This window comes from Malania oleifera, chromosome 13 (assembly GCF_029873635.1).
Source record: "Malania oleifera isolate guangnan ecotype guangnan chromosome 13, ASM2987363v1, whole genome shotgun sequence".
Classification (NCBI taxonomy): Eukaryota; Viridiplantae; Streptophyta; class Magnoliopsida; order Santalales; family Ximeniaceae; genus Malania; species Malania oleifera.
Window position 1 is genome coordinate 156,323 of NC_080429.1, and position 14,643 is coordinate 170,965.

A 14,643-nucleotide genomic window follows, 5' to 3' on the forward strand; every position below is an offset into this window, starting at 1 on the left:
ATTTTTGGTCTATCCCTACCCCTTCTACTGTCCCCCACACTAAGTCACTCTTCCTCGCAGGTGCACTATGTGGCCTACGTTGCAAGTGTCCATTCCATTTGAGTCGTCCCTCCCTTATCTTATCTTCTGTAGGAGTTACACCCAACTTACCGTGAATATGTTCATTCCTTAATTTATCTTTCAGTGTTATACCATTCATCCATCTAAGCATTCTCATCTCAACAATTTTTTACATTTTGGATGTTCTGTTTTTACGTCGCCCAACATTCTGATCCATATAGCATAGCTGGTTTTATAGCCGTCCTATAAAACTTTCCTTTTAATTTTAAGGGTATTCTATGATCACAAAGCACACTTGAAGTACTTCTCCATTTTATCCAACCTGCTTTAACTATATGCATCACATCATCTTCAATTTCTCCTTCAGCTTGCATAATAGATCTAAGGTATCGAAATCTACAAGTGCTATTTATTTCTTCATCATCAAGTTTAACTTTGTCTCCAATATTCCTTTGACCATTATTGAAATTACATTTTATATATTTTGTCTTATTTCTACTTATCTTAAGGCCTCTAGATTCCAAAGCTTCCCTCTAGTATTCTAACTTAGCCTCTACTCCGCCCCTAGGTTCATCAATTATTATAATATCATTTACAAACAACATACACCATGGCACCTCATTTTGATTGTTCTTAATCAGTTGGCCCATCACTAAAGCAAAAAGATAAGGACTTAAAGCAGATCTTTGATGTACACCTACGGTGATTGGAAATTCTCTAGTGTCTCCATCTATAGTCCTTACACTTGTCATTACTCCATGTACATATCGTTAATGACATCAGTATACCTACTACATATACCATTTTTTTCTAAAACCACCATAAAACTTCTCTAGGTACCCTATCGTATGCTTTCTCTAAGTCAATAAATACCATATGCACATCCCTCTTTTTTTCCCTTAACTTTTCCATTAATCGTCTTAAAAGATATATAGCTTCTGTGGTAGATCTCCCAAGCAAAACCAAATTGATTTTCTGAGACTTTCGTTTCTTGCCTTAATCTTTGTTCAACTACCATTTCCTACAGTTTCATCGTATGACTCATAAGTTTAATTCCATGATAGTTATTACAATTTTGAATATCTCTCTTATTTTTTTATATTGGTATTAAAGTGCTTTTCCTCCATTTATCTGACATTTTCTTAGTTTTTATAATTGTGTTAAATAAATTAGTTAACCATATAATTCCGTTATCACCTAAGCATTTCCCAACTTCATTTGGGATGTTATCCGATCCTATACCTTTTCCATTTTTCATGTTTTTTAGTGCAAACTCATTAACTCTAATTTTGCAAATAAATCTCATATTTTTAGTGTTTTCCTCATTTGTCAATTCTAAGTTTAAGCCTTCTATTTGGTTTTCATTAAATAACTTACTAAAGTAACTTCGCCATCTATCTTTTATGTCTTCGTCCTTAACCAAGACAATATCATCCTCACTTTTTATACATTTTACATTTCCTAAGTCCTTACTCTTCTTTTCTCTAGCTTTAACAAGTTTAAATATATCTCTTTCTCCTTATTTTGTATCTAATCTATCATACGAACTATTAAATGATCTATATTTAGCTTTACTAACGCCCCTTTTTGCATCTTTTCTTGCCTCCCTATACTTTTCAAAGTTATCTCTGTTTCTACATTTTTGCCACGTTTTGTACCAAATTCTTTTTTGTTTTTATAGCCTTTTGGACATCTTTATCCCATAGCCAACTTCTTTGTTATTCGTGAATCTTTCTCTTGATTCACCTAAAATCTCTTTTGCTATATCTTTAATAGAGCTAGCTAATCTGCTCCAAAAAGTATTTGTATCTATCCCATCCTTATAAGTACAATCCCCATCTTTGATCATTTTATGTTTAAATTTTATTATATTTTCTACCTTTAGGTTCCACCATCTAGTTCTCTTACACTAGTGTATTTTATCCTTTTTCTTCCTTTTTTTAATACATATGTCTAATACTAAGACTCTATGTTGTGTGGTTAGGTTTTAATTTGGAATAACTTTACAATCCTTGTATGATAAAGGATCTACCCTCCTAGTTAAAAAAAATCCATTTGGCTTCTATTTTGTCCACTTTTAAAGGTTACCAAGTGTTCTTCTCTCTTCTTAAACCAAGTATTCATTATAATAAAATCATATGACATAGAGAAGTCTAAGGTCATCTCCCCATGCTCATTTTTGTCTTTATATCCATATCCTTTATGTATCTTCTCATAACCTTTATTATCCCTTCCAACGTGTCCATTTATATCTCCTATAAATATTTTCTTAGTCTTTGGTATGTCTTGTATAATACTATCCATATCTTCCCAAAATTGTCTTTTAAGATTTTCTGCTAAGCCTACTTGAGGAGCATAAGCACTAATGACATTTATTATCTCGTGGCTTAATACCATCTCGATTTTTATGATTCTATCCCCTACTCTATTTACATCAACAACGCTATCTTTTAAGTTTTTGTCTACTATGGTTTCTACTCCATTCTTATGTTTTTCTTTTCCAGTGTATCAAAGTTTAAATTTTGATTTATCAATTTTTCTAGCTTTCTCCCCCACCCATCTAGTTTCTTGAAGACAAATTATATTAATTTTTTTTCTAATCATTGTGTCCACAATTTCCATGCTTTTACCCATAGTATCCCTATATTCCAAGTTGCTCATCTAATCCTAGTTTCCTGAACTAACTTCTTCACCTGTCCACATCCAGAATGATGCAGGAACCCTCGCATATTTGACACCGTACCCGGGCGCCAACACGACACTCGCTACGGGACGATGACCTAGCTTACCCTCGTCTGCTTTTCGCTATACCCGGATGGTACAAGTGCAACGTGTTGCTCGTAGGGGACGCACTAGCTAATATTTGGTAAAGATTCATATCATAGTAATTTGACAAATTTTATGTTGGATGTCAGCTACCTAATGCAACCCTCTTGTAGCCTAATAGATTTGTATAAAAAGGACTTCTTCTTGACTAGAAACCTGACTAAGCATTTGGGTCTGCCCTTTTGATTGGTCCAACAGTGATTCACCCTGCTGATTTTCTCCTCTAAACTGGCCCAATATAGAATCAAAATTCTGCTCTTGCGCCTCCTTGACCAACAGGATGTTAGAAATTTTGAAAGGCCCTTATTGCTCTCAAACAGCTGACCCATGTCTAAATTAATTGTCAAAGGCCCCGGCCCATCCAACCCGACCTTCATTATCCTATCGTTCATGCTGAACATCCTAACCACCTTTGGTCTAGCCTCCTCTGATCTAGCATCTTATGCTGGAACCTTCTCCCTTATATATGTCGATTGATCATGCAAAGATGTTGGCAGGTTCTCCTCTTGCATCTTTCCCCACACCAAACTCACACCATCTCTGGCTCATCCTTAGGGATCAAGCAAACGTCATCATTAGGAATTGAACAATCTCCATAAGCATAAGTTTTTCCTGATACTGTCGGACTCCAAGATCGATTAGCATTACTGTTTTTACTATCAACTCGATCAATGCCTATTTGCCTAACAAACAAGAGTTCACCAAAACATTGAACTCTTTCCCAATCCAAGATCACCCATCTCCTTTGGACCCTTTAGGGACAAAGAATATCTTCTGCCTCTTCATCCATGCCCTAATTCTAGAAATATCCCTGCCCTTCTCACATGAATCACCATCCAATAATGAGCAAAACCCACCCTTGAGCTACAAAAACCCTTGCTTAAACTTCCAGCAAGAGATGAAAATCCCTTTGAGAACCATTTTGTTGCAGCTGAAGAAAATTGAACCCATTGGCTGCGCTTCTTATTCTTGTCAAGGACGAACAAAACTCCAACCTTCCCTCCCTATTCTATCCATCTCAGAATGAAGGATTTTCCTTTGATCTAGACTGAACGAATCCCCATTGTCAATAGCTAACAGCACCATGATCTTGATCGAGAGAGCAAGGAGAGTGAGTGAGAGTCCTTTGCGAGAGAGAGAGAGAGAGAACCATCGTAGTCCTCAGTTTAAATACTGCTATAGTTGTGTCTAGGAAGCAGGAAGAGCCTTCAAGAGTCCTCCTTTACTGTCGTCGCTGACCTTTGGGGGAAGAGTTTCCGACAGCAGCCAAACTTGAAGTTGAATGAAAGGTGGGAAGCAGCAAGCCTTCGAGAAAGAGCGAAGGAGCTAGGCCTTCAAGCCTTTGATAGGGAGGGTTCAAGCGTTTGAAAGAGTATTGCGAGTGTCACTAATCTCGCTAGGGATCTGAGCCTTCAACCAAGACCATTGCTGCGATTTTCGTTGAGTCTGCAGCTAGAGGCTGGGAGGGAGGTTGAAGGTTGAGATGTTTGGCAAATTGAGGCTAATGGTCAAGAAATTAATAGGATAACTAGATTTCAATACCTCTAGATCTATTATGCAAGTTGAAATAGAAATCAAAGAAGATGTTGTAGTAGTTATACATAGAGTTTGAAGCAAGATGGGTAGATTGGAGAAGTGCTTCGGGTGTGTTGTATGACCATACAATACCCTTAAAATTAGCAGGAAAGTTTTATAGAATGGATATAAGCTATATGAATAAAAATGTTGCGCAATCAAGTAATAACATATTCCAAAAGTAAAGAAAAATGCTAAAGAGTCAGGGACCTTGGCCATCACAGCCCATGTTGCAGCAGCAGCAGCAGAGTGGGTGAAGCAGAGTGAGGCCCACATTCTTGTTCCACTCTGCTGCTGTCATATGGGCCTGCGTTGGTCACAAGCCTGTGTACAATTGCATTGCTCAAAAGTAAAAGCTGTCAAAATAAGAATTCTAAAGTGGATGAGTGGTATAACTTAAGATAAATTAAAGAATGAATTTTGTGGTTAGTTGCCCATAGTTCCTGTAAGAGAGAAGATAAGGGAGGTGCGGCTGGCTTGGGCATGTGCAGCACAGGTCATATAGTTCATGAGTGTGCTAGTTACTGCTAGTGGCAGTAGAAGGGGTAGGGGTAGGCCTGAAAAAGGTGAAGTGAGATGGTAAGGATTTGCTAGCCCTTAAATTGTTGGAGCAGATTGCCCATGAATCCATGGTAAAAAGGTATTCGTGTAGCTGACCTCACTTAGGGTGGGATTTATGGCTTGGTTTGTTGCTGTTGTTACTGCTGCTGTTGAATTGTTTATTTATTTTTTTGTTATATTTCAAAATCCGTTGTTATTTTAATTTTCTTCACACCTTTCTATGTTGAAGACTATGCATTCGATGATAGTGTCTTTATCCTTATTCTCTAGCGTAAAAGAAAAGAAAGAGCTGAAGATAATTTATGCTTGTGACATTTTGTTTGCCTTTTCCATTCTTTTGGTTTCATATATAAAAAAACTCATAGATAATAAAATACTTTGTAATATTTGATCTATTCTATGTTAAACGCTCATTATTAAATTCCTCTAACTTGTAACATCTGGGCTTTTTATCATCATTTTTTTTTTATTAAAAAAGAAGATATATTAGAAAGAGAAAGGAGAAATTACAACCTAGATGAGGACGGGCAATCCTTAAAAAAAGGAATTAACTAAGAAAACCCCTTTTAGACCCTTTCTATTGTAGTTCACCAGACACTTCAAATTAGCTTGTTCACTCTGGCCCTTTTTTGCCTTTTACCACCATCAAGATGAACTTCATTACCTCCAGCATTAGACAGTCATAAACCAATCACATCCATCAATTGTTGTGCTTCTAAAAAATTATTCTCAGAAGTCTCCTCCATAGGGGTAGGCAGAATTCCATCCTTGCATTTTAGCTTATTGTCCATACCACTATCATCAAAAATAGGAATCCCCCCTCCAAACCTTCCATTGGAGATGGAGGCAGATACAATGAATCCCCCAAGTAAACCAGAAGAGTTGAAACCATATGCATATTGTTCCCAGAAGAGGTGAAACCATATCCTTATTGTTCCTGAATTTCATCCAAAAGCAAACCCCATCACAGTCAAACTCACCAAGAACTTCACTATTATTATCTGAGGGGACCCCTGTTTCTTCTTCTCTTTTCCTTTGCTCCCCCTCTTGCTAATTGCAGCCCTCAGAGCATTTGGATCTTCCACAATACATAACATTCCTTCTGAATCTCTCCTTAAAAACTTTGGCACTGTTCTACCAGAAGACCCTCCCTCCTCAATTCTTTCCCTCATTTCCACACCCACCTGTACTGCCTCCAAGCACACAATTTTTGTCCTCTAAATTATCTGATTTACTCATATAAAAATTTTCCCCCCTGGAACCATCATTTTTCCTTGAATGTTGTTCGCACTAGCTTCTAGTTCCTTAGCAACACCCCCCCTTGTCAACAGTCTTAACACTTAGGCTCTGTTGTTTTTCAATTTCTCTCTGCAAATTTGCTCAGACTCCCTTTCTGGCTTTCACAAACCTGTTTGTTTTTTTTTTTTTTTATATAATAAAAGAAGTTATATTAGATAGAGAAAGAGAAGTTAAAACGAAAGAGGACAAGAGGTCCACCCCATAAAAATAAAATAAAATAAAAATAAAAAAGTAAAAATAACAAATAAACAATTAACCAGGGAATCACCTCTTCAATCCTTTTCCTTCATAATTCACCGAACACTTCAAATTAGCTACTCTCTGGCCCTTTTTAGCTCTGTTCTTACACCCATCAAAATGCACTTCATTTCCTCCAGGATTTCAAAATTTTAAAGCCAATTTATCCATAAGATCTTTGACTTCTAAATCCTTCCTTGAAATCTCCTCCACTGGTGTTGGTAAAATTTCGGTCTTGCGCTGCAGATCATTAATCACTATCTTGTTCGAATTTAGCAACCCCCTCCAATACTTCCAAGGGAGATGGCTGTACAGATGACAAGTCCCTAAAATGTCACTGGAATCAGAAACATATCCATATTGTTTCCTAATTTCATCCAATGGTAAACCCCATCATAATCAAACTCACTGAGACTGTCGTTTTCATTATCTGATAAATCCCCCCCATCTTGTTACTTCCTTTCCTTTGCTAAGCCCATCACAAAATTTGTCCGTCTTCTTAGCATATATGTCTTCCACAATACTTCACTCTCCTTTTAAATTCATCTTCAAAATGTTTCGCACTACCTCACCCGAATGCGTTCTCTTTTCTTTGGACAATTTTTCCTTCCTGCACCCATCAGCGCAAATTTCCAACGAGAGTATGAACCTTGGGACCCTTAGATTCCTCTGCCTTAGGTCTGAGGCATCAGATTTCCTTTCCAAAACACCCCCTTTGTAAACCTTTGCTGTAGCATCCTCTTGCCCCTCTGCAAAACTAGAATCTTCAACCATTTTGACACTTCTAATTATTTTCTCTTTATAGTCAAAAGACTTCACTGAAATTGAGCTACTGGCATCCTGTAATTGCTCAATGATATGATCTGTTCCAAATGAATCTTGGGGACCTGGAGAGAGATTTTGACCTTCGTTTACCGATGGGTGAAGATCCTTCTTCCTTATATTCTCCACCTGCATATTAGGGATTGAGTGTTGGGCCTGCCCATTATGATTGGCCCAATCACCCTTTCTCTTCGGATGGGCATCTGGAAAAAGGCCCTAAACACAATGGCCCTGTTCTTTTAATAAGTAATAAGCCCATTTTACAATAACTAATCAGCCCAGCCCAGACCTTTTATCCTCCTCTTCCCTTACTGTAACCCTGGCCACCTGAGCAGTACAAACGTTTGTCTTTGAATGGAGAACTTTTGGCATCAGCTCCTCCGCAACCTTCGACTTGAGCTCAGCCCCACATCGGATGCACATGGCATCTATCCAATTGACAACAGCCTGCTTCCCTTTTTGGAACTTGCTTGCAAAGCTGCACCAGCCAACCTCTTTTGCGCCATCAGGAAAAACCACATAGAAAATCTTACCGTTCCATCCCAACCCTAACTCCAAAAACTACCCCACCCTAGTCCACTTAATCAACATCCAATACAGCTATTTCCCATACAGACCTTTCAAGAACCCTTAACCAACTGAACGAAATCTGCAAGACCATTGGCAAACCATAGAATTGCCTCTTCGAAAGTTTAATCCATCTAGTCTGAGAGGGGTTTCTCCCAAACACGAACATAAACTGAATATCTCCCACCTTGTCCAGTCTCAAGTTGAAGGTCTTCCCTTCGATCTGAATCGTGAGCTTTGACATCTGCTGCTACATTCAAAACCATGTTTTTACTGGCTTTTGTCCTTCAAACTTAGCTGGACTGTAATCTCTTCGCAGTGAGGAGGGGTATCTGCCTCAGTTTCTCCATCTGTGAACCAGAAGATAGGAGGTTGATTTACTTCAGTGAAGGGGCAGAATCCATAGGCTGCAGATTTAAAAATTTTTCTCCTAATATTTGTGCCTGATTGCTATCAGGTCCAAGCAGCCGAGCCTGAGATAAATGGACCTGCTGTGGATTAGCTTTTTGGGCCTGAGGTAGGCCCATTTCTATATATTGGATCTGATACACTGCTGAAAATCTGGCCTAGATTCAGTGAAATATGAGTAATACCCGGCCTAACCATTCCAAGTTCACACCATTTCCCTTGGATCCGCAGGCCGCAACCCTATTCGTTGCACGAAGCAGTCCATTCCACTTTCTTCTCTACATGATCATCCTTAGAAGAAACTCTAGCAGCATCTGGATGCACAGCCAGGCCTCACAACCGGCATCACCAATCTCAGACCTTATTACTTCCATGAGTGATTAAATTTCTGTAGTCCCTCATCAATAACAGGAACCATTGCACAAACCCCTTCTTAAATCCTCTCCAATCCTTTCCATCTGATCCTGTGGGGACAAAAACTGAATAATGCTTGTCATTCCAACCTAACCCTAACTCTAGGAACTTCCCCACTGTCATCATTCGAATTGCCAACCATCATGTGGTGCTACCAATTCAAATGCTCTGATAACCCCTATCCAACCTTCCAAACACCGATGATAACTCCTCTAGGAACCACTTCACTGATTATGAAGATAATTTCAGCCATTGATTATGTTTAGGGTTCAGGTCCAGCATGAAGACAAACTTTCCCTATCCCACGCTATCCAGCCTCAGGTCGAAGGTTTTCCCTTTGATCTGGACTGAATGACTGTGGTTCTCTTCTTTCATGACCTACAGCCACCATGATGACACTAAAGCCAGGGGGGAAATGGGGAGATAGGTAGCGATCATGTGCAATTAGCTTGGGATGATGATAATGCTAATACATTGATGCATTCAATTGCATGAAAATATAATGTTGCATGCTTTGTGGCAGACCATATATGTTGTATAAGAATGCAACACATGGGCAAAGCTTTATATGGTATTGATGAAAAGGTGTTCTGTGTGGGATGAACCAAATCTTTATTAAATTTTATTTATATACATGATAAAATTGGGTATTTTTTGTTTTCTTATTTACCAATTGCAAATTGAGTTGAGTGTCTCACATGAGATAATGGTCTGGTTCATTTTTCTTGATCCTGGAGCTATACTATTCTAGGCCTTAGCTCATCTAAATTGCTGGAAATATACTAGGGTTATGATAATGTGATGCTCCTTATAAGTAATTTTGTCCCTTGCGCTTGTCATTTCCCATTCTTGTTCATCAAATTGTTTATATATATTTTTTTCAGGTGAAGCAGAAGCCATCCTTGCTATTGCAGAAGCAACAGCATCTGGAATAACTCTTGTTTCGCAGGCTCTTAAAGAAAGTGGAGGTGTAGAGGTCGTCCTTTGTCATACTAAATTGCTTTTGCGGTATTTTAGTTTGCATGTTTTCCATCTCCCTCTCTCTTTATATATACACACGATATCATATGTGTGTGTGTGTGTGTGTGTATGTATTTGTATATATTGCATGCATTCTTTTAACCATGTAAATTCTGAATTTTGATATAAAAGCGGTCTATGTGATATTATATTGCTCTCTACTGCATGCCAGTGTAGTACGAATGCTTAGGTAATTGCATTTTGAGTTCTGGTTTAGGGTGTTTTGACATCATGAGACCTTTGCATTCCTACCACAACCTACTACGTATATGTTCATTCCTTAATTTATATTTTAAGGTTATATTAGTCAACCATAAAATTCAAATTTTGGTAACTTTTATTTTTTAAATATGTTGTTTTTTAGCTGCCTAATAGTCTAATCCAATATATAACTATATATATATTGTTCATTCTAAAATTTCTAGATTCTAAAGTTTCTCTATGTATTTCTAATTTAGATTTTACTTTAATGAAACAATTTCATTCTTGAATATCTGTTTATTACTTGCAGAGGTTGGGTCCAACCAGACAATGAAAATTTTCATTGGTCAAACTAGGATAGGAAAAGTGCTCATTATTGTTTTAGTAGTCCAACCTGACCACTTGCATAATTTCACGATCATATTTAATTTCCATTTGGGTTCATGATTGCGTCGTGTGGTTTGCAGGCGGCGAGTCTGAGAATTGCTGAGCAGTATATCCAAGCCTTTAGCAAGATTGCCAAGGAGGTAAAATGCTCCGCGTGAATTCTGTGTTCGATTTACTAGAGAAATCCCTTTTCCCCCTCCCTCTTCTGCTCACTACTTTTACTAATTTTCCCTTCATTTTTGGGTTTGGTTTTTAGAGCACTACAATGCTGCTTCCTAGCACCGCTGCCAATCCTTCCAGCATGATGGCTCAAGCTCTGGGTATATACAAAAGCCTGATTGGTAGATCTTCTGGGGTCGGCTCACACGAGGTTTTTAATCCTATGGTAACCGAGAATTACAAGGGTGATGTTGACGCTGAGGGTGCCTCAGAAGCTAGAGATGATGGCCAGGGTCCCACGGCTACGACCGCAGCAGGTCATCTTAGCGATACAAGTTTTTCACTTCAAAGGCCAAAGAATGAATGAAGACAACAAAAGTTGATTTGATTTGATGCCAACCACATTGATCGATTGCATTGGGGGCGGCGGGGCCGGGGGGGGGGGGGTAGTGACTACTTGCTCTACTTTTTTTTTTAAATTTGTCTAATTTCTTTAGATGTTGACAAGGGGATGTTATTCTACCTTTTTTGTGGGATCTATTTTGGACCTGCGGATTTTTTTAATGTTTTTTTTTTGGAAATAGAAGAAGTGCAGAACTGGAGAGATAATTTTCAAGCAAAGCAAAATGTTACTGCCTTTCCTTTTAATGGAAATTTTCTTGCTAAGTTCAACAGAGAGAATATCTTCTTTTTTATTTTTAATTTTTTTATCTATTTTAAATGGGGGCATATACTTTTTTTTTTTTTAAATAACCCTTAAATGCGCAGCTAATGAGATTTTATTTGGGGCATGTAATTACTCACTCATCTACATTAAACTCATCTACATAAACAAAAAGTCCACTCAAATCCAAATACAAAATAAAGGCATTAACATATGCTGATCTCAACTAATATAATTAGGGATAAGCATGCAGTCCATTCAGTGAATTTGATTAATTAATCAAATTAATTAATTCAGCAGCAAGTATTTATATTTTGTAAATTTATGCAAAGCATGTAACATGGAAAAATGTCAAACACAATTATAGTTACATTTTCACCCCCTAAAATCTATTAGAAGCATTAATAGGAATTCTGGAGCTCTAACCGTAACTTTTCAACTCAGGAAACACCTTCTGGCGTAGCCGCCTAGGTCTTTCCGCTAACCACAGCACTGCTTCCTCCCCCGCCTCCCCCACCCCCCGTCTTTTTTTGGTGGCCATCCGGAGCTCCCTCCTTCTCTTCTTGGTACGGTGAGCAAACTGTCTCCCTCTCTCAGTCTGAAGCCCTCCTGGGCCTGCTCTTTTTACGATTTGCTGCTTATCCATCATTGCCTCTTGCCGACATACTTCTTATTTTCAGATGATCTCGAGTTCCCGTTATCTGTTTCCCGCTTCCCTTTATCGTTTTGCTTAGTTTAGTCTATATTAATTTCTCACGCGGTGATTTGAACAGCTGGGACAATGATTTTGGTTTGTTTTAATTGTTTGGAATGTTGATGCCTTAGGCTTTGGATTTACTTTAGCTGTTTTTGCTTTGATCAGATCTTGTGCTGCTTTTTGTGATTTGGTAAGAGCGCAATTCACTTTTTATAGCTCCGAAGGCGAAGGCTGAGCTCCAAACCAACCATGAAACTATCGTTTTCTCTCGCTCCCAAACAATCTTCGAGGCCTAACATTAGGGCATCGCGGAACTTCAACGAAGAAAGCTCGTCCAAGGACGACAAAGAGAACACTGCGCACGAATACGTGACAGAGTTTGAACCCTCCAAAACCCTAGCTGACAGCCAGCCTAAGAAGCTCATAATCCCTCCAAAGCAGAACGAGTGGAGACCCGAGAAGAAGATGAGAAATCTCGATATCCCCCTTCGTCCTACGAGCGATGATTCCGAACTCCGTTTTGAGGCCGAAGCTCCGTCCCTAGCTGGGGATGTGGCTGATGATTCTGGCATGTCCTACGGTTTAAATCTGAGGCAGAATTTCAAGGGGAATGGGGGTGCGATCGTCATTAATGGGACAAAATCATCTAATGGCGATGATGGCGTTGATGCTGACGCCCCCCAGCAATTTGCTTCAGGAGTGGAGGGTATGCTATTGCAGAAACTGAAAGATGACCTGAGGACATTGCCTGAGGATCGTGGGTTTGCAGAGTTCGATGATGTACCTGTTGAGGGTTTTGGTGCGGCGCTGCTGGCTGGCTACGGATGGTATGAAGGGCGAGGGATTGGAAGAAACACAAAGAAAGATGTGAAGGTGTACCAGTTCAATAAAAGGACTGGAAAGGAAGGATTAGGATTTATACCTGATATGCCCGATAGCCAGCTAAAGGGGTGCAATGTAGTTTTAGACGGTCAGCATGTTGCTGGGAGAGGTTCTCGTTGCCCTAAATGGCTTTCTGTTGGTAGAGTTGTTAGAATACTTGACGGCCGGGATGCAGGTTCAAAGGGGAAAGTTTTGGATCTATTGTGTGCAGATTCTGATGCTCCTTTGGTTTCTTTGAAGCTTGCAAGGAGTGGAAAGGAAGTGACCCTGCATATTCATGAGGTTGCAAAGTTAGGTTCTATTGAGGAAGAGAAGTGCCTGAAGAAATTGAAAGAGTTAGATATTCGAGGTGCAAATGAGCATAAGGATTCATCAAGTGGTCATAAGCATAGAGAAAGACGGGAAGGGGGAGGGGAGGACAAAAGGAAAGATAACAAACGCAGTAGGGAAGAGGGAAGAAGGGTCAAGGAAGTGAAAAATGACCATGGCACTTCATACCAATCCAATATCCAGAACAAAGAAAAGAGGGCAACACCGACTTCATGGCTTACTAGTGATATTCGTGTCCGGATAATTAGTAAAGATCTTGGAGGAAGGCTATACTTGAAAAAAGGTAAGGTTGTAGATGTTGTTGGACCGAAAACCTGTGACATATCCATGGATCACAGTGGAGAGCTCATTGAACGTGTGGATCAAGGGCTTTTGGAGACAGCACTTCCATGCCGAGGAGGTCGAGTTCTTATTCTGTATGGAAAGCATAAGGGTGTCTTGGGGAACCTTGTGGAGAAGGATTTACATGAAGAAACTGGTGTTGTCCAAGATATAGATAGCCATGTGTTACTGAATGTGCACCTTGAACAAATTGCAGAGTATGTTGGAGATCCTAGCTCTTTGGACTACTAATGCTTTTGTGTTCCTGCAGCATTTTCCCAGAGATGGATTGTTTTTCAGATTGAAGGTACTTTTAACTACCTGATTAGTTACCATGATGGCTGATCAGATCCTGTATTCTGGATTGAGACAAAGAAATCAATTACCTGTATGTTCTGGTTAAAGAATTTCATATCCTTATTTTAAATCAGGCTTGTTATGTGTTTTCTTGTAGTAGTATTTAAGATGTAAGTTCTTCTCACTAACTATTTGTTGGATTCGAATCACATTTATAAAAAGAGGTTCTAATGAGATAATGGATGTCTTAGTATTGTTATACTATGGGGACCGTGGATGTATACAATTTAGAGGCATGGAGACTTTCACTAAAATATTCAATTTTATCTTCAAAACCTCATGGAACTGGGGAAAAAAAAGAGGAAAAAAGCATATGTGCTAAGGTCCCAAAAGTTATACTTACATATCATTATTTTATTCAGGCTTGTCTTGTAGTTTCTTATAATGCTTTTCATGGTGTAGGCTCTTCTTGCTGACTACTTCTTGGAATCTCTAATGGTTTAAAATGAGATACTGGATGCTTTGATATTGCTAAACTGTGGGAATGCTATACAATTCAGAGTCACAGAGACCTTTTATTTCTGCAAAATATTCAATTTGATATTCCACAGCACATGTGCTAAGGTCCCATAAAATTATACTTTTTACATTTAAGGTTGATGTTGCAAGTCTCCAAAGTCCAAACTATTCTAGCCATCCTTCCCTTGTCTTATTATCTACTACACGTTCAAAGCCAATGTTACTTAGAATGTGGAATGCACTGGTTCATGGAATGGGAACGGGTTGTAGTATAACACATGCTCTAAAATGTTGAATGTTAGGGGTATGCTTATATATGGATATGTTAATGAAAAATTTGTAATGCTACATATATTTTTTGGGGAGGACATTGAGTTGTTTTTTAATCTATTAGATA

At 38.8% G+C, this 14,643-nt stretch overlaps 2 protein-coding genes across 3 annotated transcripts in view; both read left to right on the forward strand.

Moving 5' to 3' along the window:
• LOC131146090 (uncharacterized) overlaps nt 1-11,210 on the forward strand; it is a 35,483-nt gene extending 24,273 nt beyond the window's left edge. The window contains exons 7-9 of the mRNA XM_058095383.1: nt 9,654-9,745; nt 10,458-10,517; nt 10,634-11,210. Of these exons, the coding sequence (XP_057951366.1) occupies nt 9,654-9,745; nt 10,458-10,517; nt 10,634-10,903 (422 nt within the window). The 3' untranslated portion in view covers nt 10,904-11,210. The remainder of the gene's footprint in view (nt 1-9,653; nt 9,746-10,457; nt 10,518-10,633) is intronic.
• A 325-nt stretch (nt 11,211-11,535) lies between these two features.
• LOC131146092 (protein MOS2) lies at nt 11,536-13,966 on the forward strand. Of its 2 annotated transcripts, none has more exons than XM_058095385.1 (2): nt 11,536-11,771; nt 12,063-13,966. In XM_058095385.1, the coding sequence occupies exon 2, from the start codon at nt 12,147-12,149 to the stop codon at nt 13,680-13,682; it is 1,536 nt and encodes a 511-aa protein (XP_057951368.1). In that variant the 5' UTR covers nt 11,536-11,771; nt 12,063-12,146; the 3' UTR covers nt 13,683-13,966. The 2 variants fall into 2 exon arrangements, with proteins under 2 accessions (XP_057951368.1, XP_057951369.1); XM_058095386.1 differs by having other exon boundaries at nt 11,621-11,766.
• Nucleotides 13,967-14,643: the final 677 nt, after the last annotated feature.

Coding starts and splice junctions, on each gene's coding strand:
- LOC131146092 (XM_058095385.1), top strand. CDS start 12,147: ATGAAACTATCGTTTTCTCTCGCTCCCAAACAATCTTCGAGGCCTAAC.